General features: G+C 43.3%; 1 protein-coding gene across 2 annotated transcripts in view; it reads left to right on the top strand.

The window, feature by feature from the left end:
- The window catches only part of Fbxl13 (F-box and leucine rich repeat protein 13), a 173,101-nt gene that overhangs the window by 13,279 nt on the left and 147,335 nt on the right, over positions 1 to 12,487 (top strand). For both annotated transcript variants that reach the window (XM_021190074.1, XM_021190073.1), the window contains exons 2-3: positions 3,555 to 3,658; positions 4,087 to 4,177. In XM_021190074.1, the coding sequence (XP_021045733.1) occupies positions 3,555 to 3,658; positions 4,087 to 4,177 (195 nt within the window). The remainder of the gene's footprint in view (positions 1 to 3,554; positions 3,659 to 4,086; positions 4,178 to 12,487) is intronic.

Below are 12,487 nucleotides of genomic sequence, written 5' to 3'. Positions count from 1 at the left end.
TTTTTTTTTTTTTTTTGGTTTTTCAAGACAGGGTTTCTCTGTGTAGCCCTGGCTGTCCTGGAACTAACTTTGTAGACCAGGCTGGCCTGAACTCACAGAAATCCACTTGCCTCTGCCTCCCGAGTTCTGGGATTAAAGGTGTGCGCCACCACACCCGGCTGATTTGCATTCTTTTGAATGCTGACCGACAGTTGAACCAGCACCATTTGTTGAAAATGCTATCTTTTTTTCCACTGGATGATTTTAGCTTTTTTGTCAAAGATCAAGTGACCATAGGTGTGTGGGTTCATTTCTGGGTCTTCAATTCTGTTCCATTGATCTACCTGCCTGTCTCCTTCCAATACCACGAGGTTTGGTTTTTTGTTTGTTTGTTTTTTATCACTTTTGCTCTGTAGTATAGCTTGAGGTCAGGAATGGTGATTCTCCCAGAATTTCTTTTATTGTTGAGAATCGTTTTGGCTATCCTGTTTTTTTTGTTATTCCAAATGAATTTGAGAATTTCTCTTTAACTCTATAAAGAATTATGTTGGAATATTTTTTTTTTTGAGACAGGGTTTCTCTGTATAGCCTTGGCTGTCCTGGAACTCACTTTGTAGACCAGGCTGGCCTCGAACTCAGAAATCTGCCTGCCTCTGCCTCCCAAGTGCTGGGATCAAAGGCTTGAGCCACCACGCCCGGCTGGGTTGGAATTTTGATGGGAATTGCATTGAATCTGTAGATTGCTTTTGGTAAGATGGCCATTTTTACTATATTAATCCTGCCAATCCATGAGCATGGGAGATCTTTCTATCTTCTGAGGTCTTCAATTTCTTTCTTCAGGGACTTGAAGTTTTTGTCATACAGATCTTTCACTTGCTTGGTTAGAGTCACACCAAGATATTTTATATTAGTGACTATTGTGAAGGGTGAAGCTTCCTTAATTTCTTTCTCAGCCCATTTATTCTTTGAGTATAGGAAGGCTACTGATTTGTTAGAGTTAATTTTATATCCAGCCNCTTTGTTGAAGTTGTTTATCAGCTGTAGGAGCTCTCTGGTAGAATTTTTGGGATCACTTATGTATACTATCTTATCATCTGCAAATAGTGATATATTGATTTCTTCCTTCCCAATTTGTTTCCCTTTTAACTTTTTTTGCTGTCTAATTGCTCTGGTTAGAACCTCGAGTGAACCAAGGGTGTCTTATGCAACCATATTTAGCCTTCATGTAGCTGAGCTTCTCCTGAGAGAGACTGGAGAGGGACTGCTCCAGGAATCTAAGGGGCCTATTTTCTTAAAAAAAAAAAAAAAAAAAGTTTGTGTGTGTGTGTGTGTGTATGGGTGTTTTACCTGAATGTATGGATGTGCACATCATACATGCCTGGAGCCTACCAAGGCCATAAAAGTGGGCTATATCCTCTGGAACTAGAGATGCCAACAGTCCTAAGTTGCCATGAGGGCTAGGAACCAAACCTGGATCCTCTACAGAGCAGTGGAGGTGCCCTTAACTGCCAAGCCATCTCTCATTTCAGTGTTTGGTTGTTTTTTTTTTTTTAAACCCTCTGTTCAGCTCCATACCCTTCCTCTGTCTCTGGAGTTTGGGGAGGACGCATGTTCCTGCCACAGGAAAAGAAATAATAAGAGGCTATTAAGAGGTGCTGCTGTGTGGGATATTGGGCTATGCACAGACAGGCTGGTCTCCAGTCAAGCTGAGGTCTGAACCCTGAAGTCATAATTCACCTACATGGCATAGTAGGCATTCCCTCATGCTCCTGGAACTCTGACTCCTGCCTGTTACTGCCCCCACAGCCCCCATAAGAGAAGCATGGTCAGTAGTCACGTAGGCAATGTCCCAAGCTTCTGACCTTCAGGCTAAACTCCTCCCCAGTTACCTAGCAACAGTAAAGACCATAAAAAGGGCTGTTCAGCCCCTGCTTGCTCTCTTACTTCTCTCCCTCCTCTCTCCTCTTTCCTTTCTCTTTCTCTCCTCTCCTCTCCTCTCCTCTCCTCTCTCCCTCTTACTCTCTTTCTCTCTAGCCTTCTCTCTTCTCTCTCTCTCTTTCTCTCTCTCTCCCTCTCTCTCTCTCTTCCCCTTCTCTCTTTCCCCCTGCCTTTCTACAATAAAGCTCTAAAACCACAGAGAGTTTCTGCTCATCAAGATCTGCTGCACTCTCATCAGTATTGGGAACCTCTTCCTTCATCCCTCTCTCCTATAACTCTGGTGGCTTTAGCAAAGTAGCTCCGGGGTTCCCAGGTAGGGCTGCCCCTTGGCCACCCCCTGAAGAGTGGGTGAGAGGCTTGAATGCCCACCTAGGGCTGAGTGGAAAGTGTGTGCTCCGGGGTTCCCAGGTAGGGCTGCTCCTTGGCCACCCCCTGAAGAGTGGGTGAGAGGCTTGAATGCCCACCTAGGGCTGAGTGGAAAGTGTATGGCAGCTCTTCCATGCCTGACAGACCAGAGAATAGGCAAAACTCTGGTAGGGTGTGGGTCTTTCTCCTCCCCCTCTTCCCCAGGGCCCCCTTTGTAGTTCCCACACTACTGGGTGGCTCTTTTGGCCTCCCATGCTGAAGTGTGCATTAAAAGCTGTTTTCAGTAGTCTCGGGAATATAGTATCATCTTATTTCCAGCAGGCAGTAAGGAGCGATCAGGATCAGTGTTTAAGTATGAGACATTTGCCTTTATCCTACTGGTCGGTTCTAACTGGCTGTACATTAAGTGTGTGTGTGTGGGGGGGGGGGGTGCGAAGGGAGGCATGATTGGACAGTCACATTGGTGAGATTGATGGGTGTAGTTTCTGATGTTACTAGGAGACACACTCTCACAGCAAGCTTCCTGACCCTTTGGCTTTTACCGTCTTTTTGCTCCTCTTCTGCACTGTCCCCTTAGTAGCTGCATCCATTTGGGACTGGGCTCTACAGCTCTGAGATTGATTGATTGTGGCTTTCTGTAGTGGTCTACATCTGTTGCAAAGAGAAGTTTCCTTGATAAGGGGTGAGGGCCATACTTTTTTCCAACAGTAGATTTTGACTATGGATTTTATCAGTCATTTTATGTTTTGGCTTGAGGAATTTTTTTCACTTAAAAAAATGGTTCCTTTTTCTTTTGTATTGTTTGGGGTCTTTTTTGTTTTGTTTTTAGACAGGGTTTCTCTGTGCAGCCCTGGCTGTCCTAGACTCCTATAGACTAGCTTGGCCTCAAACTCTTGGAAATCTGCCTGTCTCTGACTCTCAAGTATTGGGATTAAAGATGTGCACCGACCACTGCCCAGCTCTTCATTCTTAACAAGGATAGAAGCCCTGGATATAAGCATTGTAATTATCTTCAGATTTGTATAAACCATTTCTTACCTAATACAAAAACTGTGTAGCGACTTCTATTGTGTCATCTGTAGGAGTTTTTAGACAGAGGCAAAATGTCCTGAATTTTGATTTGACTATAGCAGTATGCCAACACAGTAAATAGGAAGAGATACTTGAGTAAAACATACATACATACATACATACATGCATACATACATACATACACATGATGTGTGGATACAAAGGCACTGACTCCATCTTCTTATTGTTCCCTTTACCAGGCGCTGTTATGTGGTTTACTTGTGACATGTCCTGAGGACCCACTGAAATATTTAGAGCACATGATCCTAACTATCATTAAAAGAGGTCTGGAAAACCTTCTTTGGTAAGCATTGTTTTGAAGAATGATAGGGAAATATTTGGAGACAAAGACAAAGATAAGGTCTTGCCAATGAATCTTTCAAACCTGGAGCTTGTTAAGGAATCCATCCGTAAGCTGTTAGGTCCCCAAGATTTAATGTGAACAATATGCTCACTGATTGACAGTGGGAGAAACACAGTGAGCTCCCATTTGTTGGTTCTAGGACAGAGTGTTTCAAGGCGAGAATGAGAAAAGGGTAGCACACCATCGGAAGGTGATTCTGACCAGCCTCCTCAGGGGAAATTTACCACCCCTCCCCCAACTTTCCAGAGTATCAGTGACTCCATATAGAATTACTTTGAAACGGAATTAGTCTTGACCTTCCTTTGTGATTTCATTAAAGAAACATATGCATTGATCCATCTTCATCTTGCTTTGTAATTTTATTAAAGGGACATGTGCATCCATCCATCACTGAAGCCAAGAGTTCGAAGATTGTCTGAAACTTACTTGGACGAACTTTTTGGACTGGATGACCAGCTGGTAATTAATCATGCATTCTCAAACTCACCTTAAGTTCTGATGGAAATGCTCAAACAGAGTTTTAGGTTTTATTTGGGTGCAGGGAGTGAAGTCAAATTTTTTTTGAATTAAGGCCACGGAGGAAAGTGAGAGAACATGACACAGAGCCAAACACCCCATATTTCTAAGGAGTAGCCAGATCCCCCCACCCCCACCCCCGCATTTCTATTTCTGCCTGCTTTTCTTCTTCTCTTCCTCTCACGTGCAGAAATAACATTATAAAATCTGGGTTTAATAGCACATCCTGTAGTCCCAGCACCCAGGAGGCTGATGCAGGAGGTTGGAGAGACTGAGGTCAACTGGGGCTATTTGGCAAGATCCTCTCTCAAAAACAAAACAAAAGCTTGAGAACCTTTAAAGCAGGGCACTTTCTTTTCTTCCTAGTTACTTCCTTTTGTTTCCACCCTCCACTGTCTGCCTGTGTTGACCAAGGACAAAAGAAGGCATGCTTGTAAAGATAAGACCAAAGGTTAATGAAACTGAACTTAAGGCCAGTTATTCCTAAAAGGAGGAACCTCTGGCAGCAGGTTTTGATCCTTTAAAGAGAACAAGGGAGTAAATACAGGAGATGGAGAATTTTAGAACAGTGTTTGTGTGTGTGTGTGTGTGTGTGTGTGTGTGTGTGTGTGTGTGTTGGCAAAAGCACATGGAGAAAGAAATATCAACAAAAATTAGATATGATTAGAACAGTGTGTGATGTGGTGATCCAGGAATGTGGTCTGTGTAAGTCCAAGCAAAACTTGGGGGACCCTCAGTAAAGTTAGACACTATGGTGCTTTGAGTAGGTTTGGCTCCTATAGACTCATGTGTAGAACTCTTAGCTCCCACTCCAGCACCATGTCTGCCTGGATGCTGCCATACTTCCTATCATGATGATAATGGATGAAACCTCTGAAACTGTAAGCCATTACCAATGAAATGTTTTATGCATAAGAGTTGTCTTGGTCATGGTATCTCTTCACAATGATAAAATCCTAACTAAAAGAGAAGTTAGTACCAGGGACTGGGACATTGCTGTGATAGACCTGGCCATGCTTTTGTTTGGAGGAGTATGAATTTTGGAGCTTTGTGTTAAGAAAACAGTGGAATGCTTTAAGCAATGCCTAATGGGCTGGCCTAGTAGAAACAGGGAAGACAGTGGTGCTGAGGGTGATTTGAATTGTGGAGGCCTGGCCTTTCCATCAGAGGAAAAGGATGTTAATATGTGGCCTAAAGACTGTTCTTGTGATATTTTGGCAAAGAATTTGGGTGTTTTTTGTCCTTGTCTAAAAAGTTTGCCTGAGGTTAAAGTGAAGAGTTTTGCATTAATTGCATTGACAAAGGACATCTCAAAATATCCTAGTATAGACTCTGTCATGTGGTAACTAATGTTAATTCTTATATAGAGTGTTTTGTTGAAAAGGAGCAAGCTAAGGAAGGAGTACAAGATACAAAATGTATGGTTCAAGGATCAAAGGGGCACCAGGAAGTAGAATGTAGTTAAATCCCGTGTTCAAAGACATGAAAAGATTAAAGATATTCAATGGAATTGGGGAGTAATGACCTCAGGGCAAGATCCTACCCAGCTAAGCGTTCATCTTGTGAAAAGGAATTGGAGAATGACTTAGGACCAGGCTTGACAGTATATACCTTTTATCCCAGCATGCAGGAGACAGAAGTAGGCAGATATCTGAGTTCAAGGTCAACCTGGTCTACAGAGCAAGTTCTAGGACAGTCAAGCTTAGGCAGTGAAAGAAACCATTGAAAACAGAAAGCTGATGAAAATGTAATTGAATGAGGGGTCACGTTCATTCCAGACCCAGAAAGCCAGCAAGCAGCAGAGCGTGGCAGCTTCAGCCACATGATTCTGGCTTTAGAATCAAGGACAGAAGAAAGGGATTATGGAATCTCCCTTTGTGACTAAGGAAAGCCCCTGAGGCAGGCATATGTCAGGGGTGTCCCTGCATGGAGGCCCAGAGAGGAATTGTGTGAAATTGTGAAAGTGAAGCCTAGATTGCCTTGGAGATCCCAAGGTGTCGAAAGACCCACAAAGTGAGGACTTCCCCATGTTCTGACTCAGGAGAGGTGACACCCTAAATCACTCACAAGAAACGGCCTTGATGCAAACCGCAAGAGGACTTTTTATTCCAGGTGCACTCTGGGGCCCACAGTTGTACACCATGCAGGGGTGGAGGACCGTGGACCCCGAGGAGCTGGGAAAGGGGGTCTTTAAAGGAAAAAACCACAACCCAAGGGGGTAGGGAGGGTGTTATTGGAAAATGCTGAAAATACCAGTGAAAAATCACAAGGGGGTACTAAAAGTCACAAGGGGAAACTCCCTCCTTCTCAAGATTGTCCTCAAGATTTTAATCTAACTTTTGTGGTCGGCCAGTTTCTGGAACAGAGTCATTGAACCGGCTAACCTACATCCTTGGTGCTAGGGGGTCTGAATTTTTCCTGGTCTTTCAGTGTTAGAGATGCCAGGTACCCACAGAGAAAAACTGCTAACAGGGAGTAGAACCATCCCATGAGAAAGAAGTGTGTTGTAGTCAACAAAAAAATGAAAGAAGTTGAGACTTGAAGAGCATTTTGGCATCAGACATGGAGATGCAGAATTTGGTGTTTGCCCAGCTGGTTTTCTGTCTTGCTTTGGTCCTGAATTTCCTCATTATGCTCCCTTCCCACATTTTGGAATAGTAATGTATGTCCTGTGCCATTATATGTTGGAAGTATGTGATCTTTTTTTTTTTTTTTTAATTTGGCTTTACAGAGAATTACAGTTAAGAGATTACATGAATCTCAAAAGAGACTTTGAATGTTGAACTTTTAAACAAGCTTGCAACCTTTAAAGACTATGAGGACTTTTGAAGTTGTATTAAATGCATTTTGTATTATGTTATGGCTACAAGCCTATGGAGGCCAGGGAGTGGAGTGTGGTGATTTGAATAGGTGTGGCCCCCAGAGACTCTTGTGTTTGAATGCTTGACCCATAGGAAGTGGCAGATTAGGAGATGTGGCCTTGTTGGAATAGGTGTGGCTTTGTTGGAGGAAGTGTGTCACTGTTGGGGCTGGCTTTGAGGTCTGCTATACTCAAGCTACACCCAGTGTGACACACAGTCCTCTTCTGCTGCCTTTGATCAAGATGTAGAACTCTCAACTCTTTCTCCAGCACCATGCCTGCCTGGATGCTGCCATATTTCTTACCATGATGATAATGAACTAAACCTCTGAAACTAAAAGCCTGCCCTAATTAAATGTTTTCTTTTAATAAGACTTGCCTTGGTCCTGGTGTCTCTTCACAATGATAAAACCCTAAGACAGGCATTGAAAATTGTAACCAAGGTCATATTCAAAATGGGTTCTGAACCTCAGGAACACAGGATAGGTTATGGGTTAACCTTGGGTCCTCAGTGTTCTGCAACAGAGAAACCCATGTAGAGGGCTGTGTGTAGAGGGTTCTACAAAGTCTGGGATTACCTGGAGGCTCTAGTACATGGGCTAGACCCCATGCATCTGATAGGGATTGATGTGCAATATGGCGTATAGATTAAGAACACTCTATCAGCCACAGAGTTTTGATCTACTGAAGAGTGCAGATATCTGCAAGCTATGCTCTTGGAGATGTTTGGGGACGATCTCAGGGATTAAGAATGAGGTGCAGGAGATAGGATTCTGGGTCCTCCATTTCCATCTTTTCTCTCTAGAGCAAGTTTGCTTTCAATGTTATTTTGATTGAAAAAAAAAACCCTGCTGTACATATGCTAACATGTTTGAGAAACACTGATGATGAGGAGAGAGTAAACTTCGTGGCTAGTATAAGGATCATAGAAGACAAAAGATCAGGTTGTGCCAGTGCTTATAGAAGTCCCTAGGGAATCTTTAAACTATTGGGGAGAATTCTAAGAGGCATCAACAATTCAAATCTAAAGCTTTTAGATTTTAATTTTTAGATTTAATTTTAGATTTTAATTTTAAAGATTTTTAGATTTGGGTTTGTTGTTTGATATTAAAGTGCAAAGGATAAAATGATGGAAGCAGATTCAGACCTTAAAAGGAGCATGGTATTTGCCAAGGTATAGAACACATACTGTATAAGTTGGAAAAAAAATAAGTAGCTATGAGGTTTGGCCTTGCAACAACACTGAGGAAAATACCTAAGCTTAGATAGGAAGATGTGGATCTCCAGGTGCTCTGGGTTCCTTATTTAGAGAGCTGGGGCTAGGCTGGATACAGATTAATTCATGCCTTCACACTCAGAGAAAAACAGTTAAAATAACAACGTTGAAGAATGAAACACTACTCCTCTGTATTTGACATTTCAAATCAGTATACTAATACTATCTTTATTTAAAAGCAATTTCTATTCCTATAATTTTCTGTCTAGCTATAATGGCCAGAAAAGAGGCGTTTAATGATTTCACAAAATTTTGAAGATCACAAACCATTACAGTTTCCCACATTAATGTTGCTTTGCCGGACTTTACAGTCTTATTACTCAGTTCTGCACAGCAGGGCTGGCTATATCTGCCCGTTTATAAACTATAAATATGTCTTGTCATTTAGAAGAGTTGACATAGGGAACTGGGGAGGGCAGAAAGGTGCTCTTAAAAACCTGAAATTGGTTTCATAAGACAGTTTATCTGTACAGCCCCAAATGAGAAACTCAACCTCTGTGAGGAGAACTCTAACCCTACAAACTCAATGACCATCCCTCAGGAAAGAACAGATCTGTATGGGCCTACTAACTACAAGAGAAGCATACTTTAAAAAGGTCTCCTGATGGCAGATGGGAGAGTTGAAGCATGACAGGAAAGTCAGAGAATGTCCTACTCAATGTCCCAGTACCCGTCCTGTTAGTTTATCTCTCTCTGTCCTCCATGTCAGATTATTAGAAGATCAATCGTAGGCGTTATTTTTAAAGTCCTTAAGTGTGTGTTACTGACATGAAAAGATGTCTTTAGAGAACATGAATGCAATGTCAGGGAAGAGAGAGCATGATGGCAGCCGAGTAAGATCTCTAGGCATGGTCTCCCCACAGACAAACCAAGTCAGACATCCCTCAAACTACAGAGTACCATCACAAGTGCTGGGGAAGCCAGGTCTGAGAGCATGGCGCCAACTTTCAGGATAACAAAACAAAAGGGGCACCGAAAGCAGGAAGGCACAGCTGCCCACGTAGCCTCCCCCTAAGCATCCCCTCCCCCACCCCAGCCTCAAGCAGCTCAGCATATAGGGAGATACCGCCCTCTTTGGCAGAAGACAGAGGATAACTAACGTACATGCCTTACTTAGAATTAAAAGTCTGCCTCTGTGCAAGCCAAGAGTTAGGCAACACCCCATAGCTCTTAATGCCCAGATAGTTCTTGCAGACAGGCTGCGGGGTGAGTGCAACCACTCCCCCATCAAGTTAGGGCTGTGCAGCAGGGCTTTTCAGAGGACAATGCGAGGTCTATCATAGTGAGACCCGCCACTCTAAGGCTGGAGACCTGATACCCAGGACAGGGCTCACCTACAGAGTTTCTCAACTGCCCTAGCATTTGATAGACACTTGTGTGTTGGTGGGTGTTATAAGTGACTGTCCTCTAGGTCAAGTAATTGCTCTCTTGGTACACAGCTGTACCACCCCTGCTGGGCTTCTTGACTGTATACACTTCCTTCATGGGTGAGTGGAAAGAGTCAGGGGACCCTTATCTGATTGTTCATCTGTTCCCTAATTCCTGTTAGAAACAACTCATCCTTAAGTAGCTGGAGTATATAGGCTGGGGAAGACCTACTGATAGTCTCTATCTATGTAGCTATGAGGATGCCCGCATCCCTGCTGGGTAAAGGCTTTTTGGGTGTATCCTGTTGCAGGGGTAGAGGAGGAGTACCCACATTCCTGTAAGTAGCCCCCTCACCTATGTAAGGAAGCCCAATAAACTCACTGGATCCTCAGAGTGGGGTTTGGAGGAATTGTGCCTCAGTTTGTTGTTGGGTCCTAAGGAAAAGGAATAAACATTATTTATATCCCCCCAGCCCGGGTGACTTTAGTGACAGTGGGGCCAACTGTAGGTTTCCCCTTCTCCATTTCCAGCCTTGAAATGAACCTCGGCAAAAGCATCCTCCAGAGATGGAGAAGTTCTCTGAAGCTGTGCACTTAGAGAGTAACACTTGGTAGGCCAGCCATGGCCAAGCCAAGGCTCTGGACCTCCCTAGGTAGCAGACAGGGTCCTGCACCTGCTGGCTCACGTATGTGCTTGTATCAGCTACACCATGAGCTTTAGCATATCCCTGATACTGCACATCCTTGGGCTGAGACTCAGGTGTAACCCAGCTCAGCATCCTTAAAATTGCTAAGTTGAAACTGTCTTCACCAACATCAAGCAAAGCACATGGACTATTTTCTGGATGTGAGACATAGTAGTAAGCAAAGCTCCTTTCCTTGCAACAGTCTGGATAAACCTAATACTGGCCAGGTCCTTGTGGCTCTCATCTTCAGGCCTTCCTGTAGATAGGGCATCTCTATCTACAGGTGCCAGGGGAAGGAAAACCACCCAGCCTGTTGACTTCTGTACTGGTTAAAGCCACTGTAGTCCTTGCTATATAGTCCTGGTTTTGGATCACAAGTCTACCCAGAACAGTATAGGTACCGGTTCCTCCCCAGCGTTGTACAGTCTTGGCAGGCAGTGGGCTTAGGTGGTATGCTAGCTGGTTTTATGTCAGTTTGACTCAATTTGTCTTCTAGAAGAGGGAATCTTAGCTAAGAAAATGTTTCCATAAGATCTGGCTATAGGCAAGCCTATAGGGCATTTTCTTAATTAGAGATGGATGTGGGAGAGCCCAGCTCATTGTATGCTGCCAGCCCTGGGATGTTGGTCCTGGTTTTATAAGAAAGCTGGCTGAGGAAGCCATGAAGAGTGTCTTAGTCTCTGTTCTATTGCTGTGAAGAGACACCACTATCAAGGCAACTCTTGTGAAAGAAAGCATTTAGTTAGGGCTTGCTTTACAGTTACAGAGGGTTAGTCTATTGTCATTATGATGGGAGCATGGTGTCACTCATGGCGTGGAGCTATAGCTGAGAGCTTCATTCTAATATACAGGCAACAAACAGAGAGAAACACTGTGTGTGGTTTTTGGAACCTCCAGTCCTACCTCTAGTGACACACTTCCTCCAACAAGGTCACACATCCTAATCCTTCTAATTCTTTTCAAATAGTTACACTCCCTGGTGACTCATCATTTAAATATATGAGACTTTGGGGGGCATTCTTGACAGAAGCCACTTAAGAAAAGCTATGGTGCCGGGCGCGATGGCGCACGCCTTTAATCCCAGCACTTGGGAGGCAGAGGCAGGCAGATTTCTGAGTTTGAGGCCAGCCTGGTCTACAAAGTGAGTTCCAGGACAGCCAGGGCTATACAGAGAAACCCTGTCTCCAAAAAGTGCCCCCCCCCAAAAAGATAGAAAAGCTATGGCAAGCAAATATGGCTTCGAGGGGTGCACTCTGGAGAGGCACAGTCCCAAAGACTTTGTCCTAGAATTGCTTTTCAATGTTGATATGCCTTTCCTTCCACTATTACATAACCCAATGATTCCTGGGCATCAGACTACCCTATTGGGCAAATTTCCTGCAGATCCACATGAAGATGAACTTGCATGAAATAATGCTGTTTAGATGAATTAATGACACTATAGCATTCCTGATTTGATTCAAATAATTTTATGAAGAAAGTTTAAGGAGATGGTTTTAATTGTTTTACCAGGAAGATGTGATAATGTTAGAATCAAGAATAGAATGTAGCCAGGCATGGTGGTGCACGCCTTTAATCCCAGCACTTGAGAGGCAGAGGCAGGCGGATTTCTGAGTTCGAGGCCAGCCTGGTCTACAAAGTGAGTTCTAGGGCTATACAGAGAAACCCTGTCTCGAGAAACCAAAAAAAAAAAAAAAAAAAAAAGAGAGAGAGAGAGAGAGAATAGAATGTGCCTCCTCTTCATAGTAAGTAAAGACTGCATAATAAGGAAAACAATGAACTTTCATAAATAGTACTAGGAAGAGGATAGGCTTGGGACAGACTTGTGATCTAGGAAAAACACTCATTCTAGGTCAGGTCCAAGGATGAAGTCACAGATGTGATAAAGCAAGGCCATGTGAAACTGTTGCTTTGAACTTATAATGAGCTTATAGAATGAACCACTGCTTTAAACTTACTATTGACATCCTTCTGTATGTAACTCCCTTTTGTGTAACATTTTACCTGTGAGGGAATTTTATAAAGAATTGTTGTCTAAGATGGTATAAAAAGGCTGAGAGAAAA

Source organism: Mus pahari, chromosome 2 (assembly GCF_900095145.1).
Source record: "Mus pahari chromosome 2, PAHARI_EIJ_v1.1, whole genome shotgun sequence".
NCBI lineage: Eukaryota > Metazoa > Chordata > Mammalia > Rodentia > Muridae > Mus > Mus pahari.
This window is presented reverse-complemented; position numbering and strand designations above follow the sequence as displayed.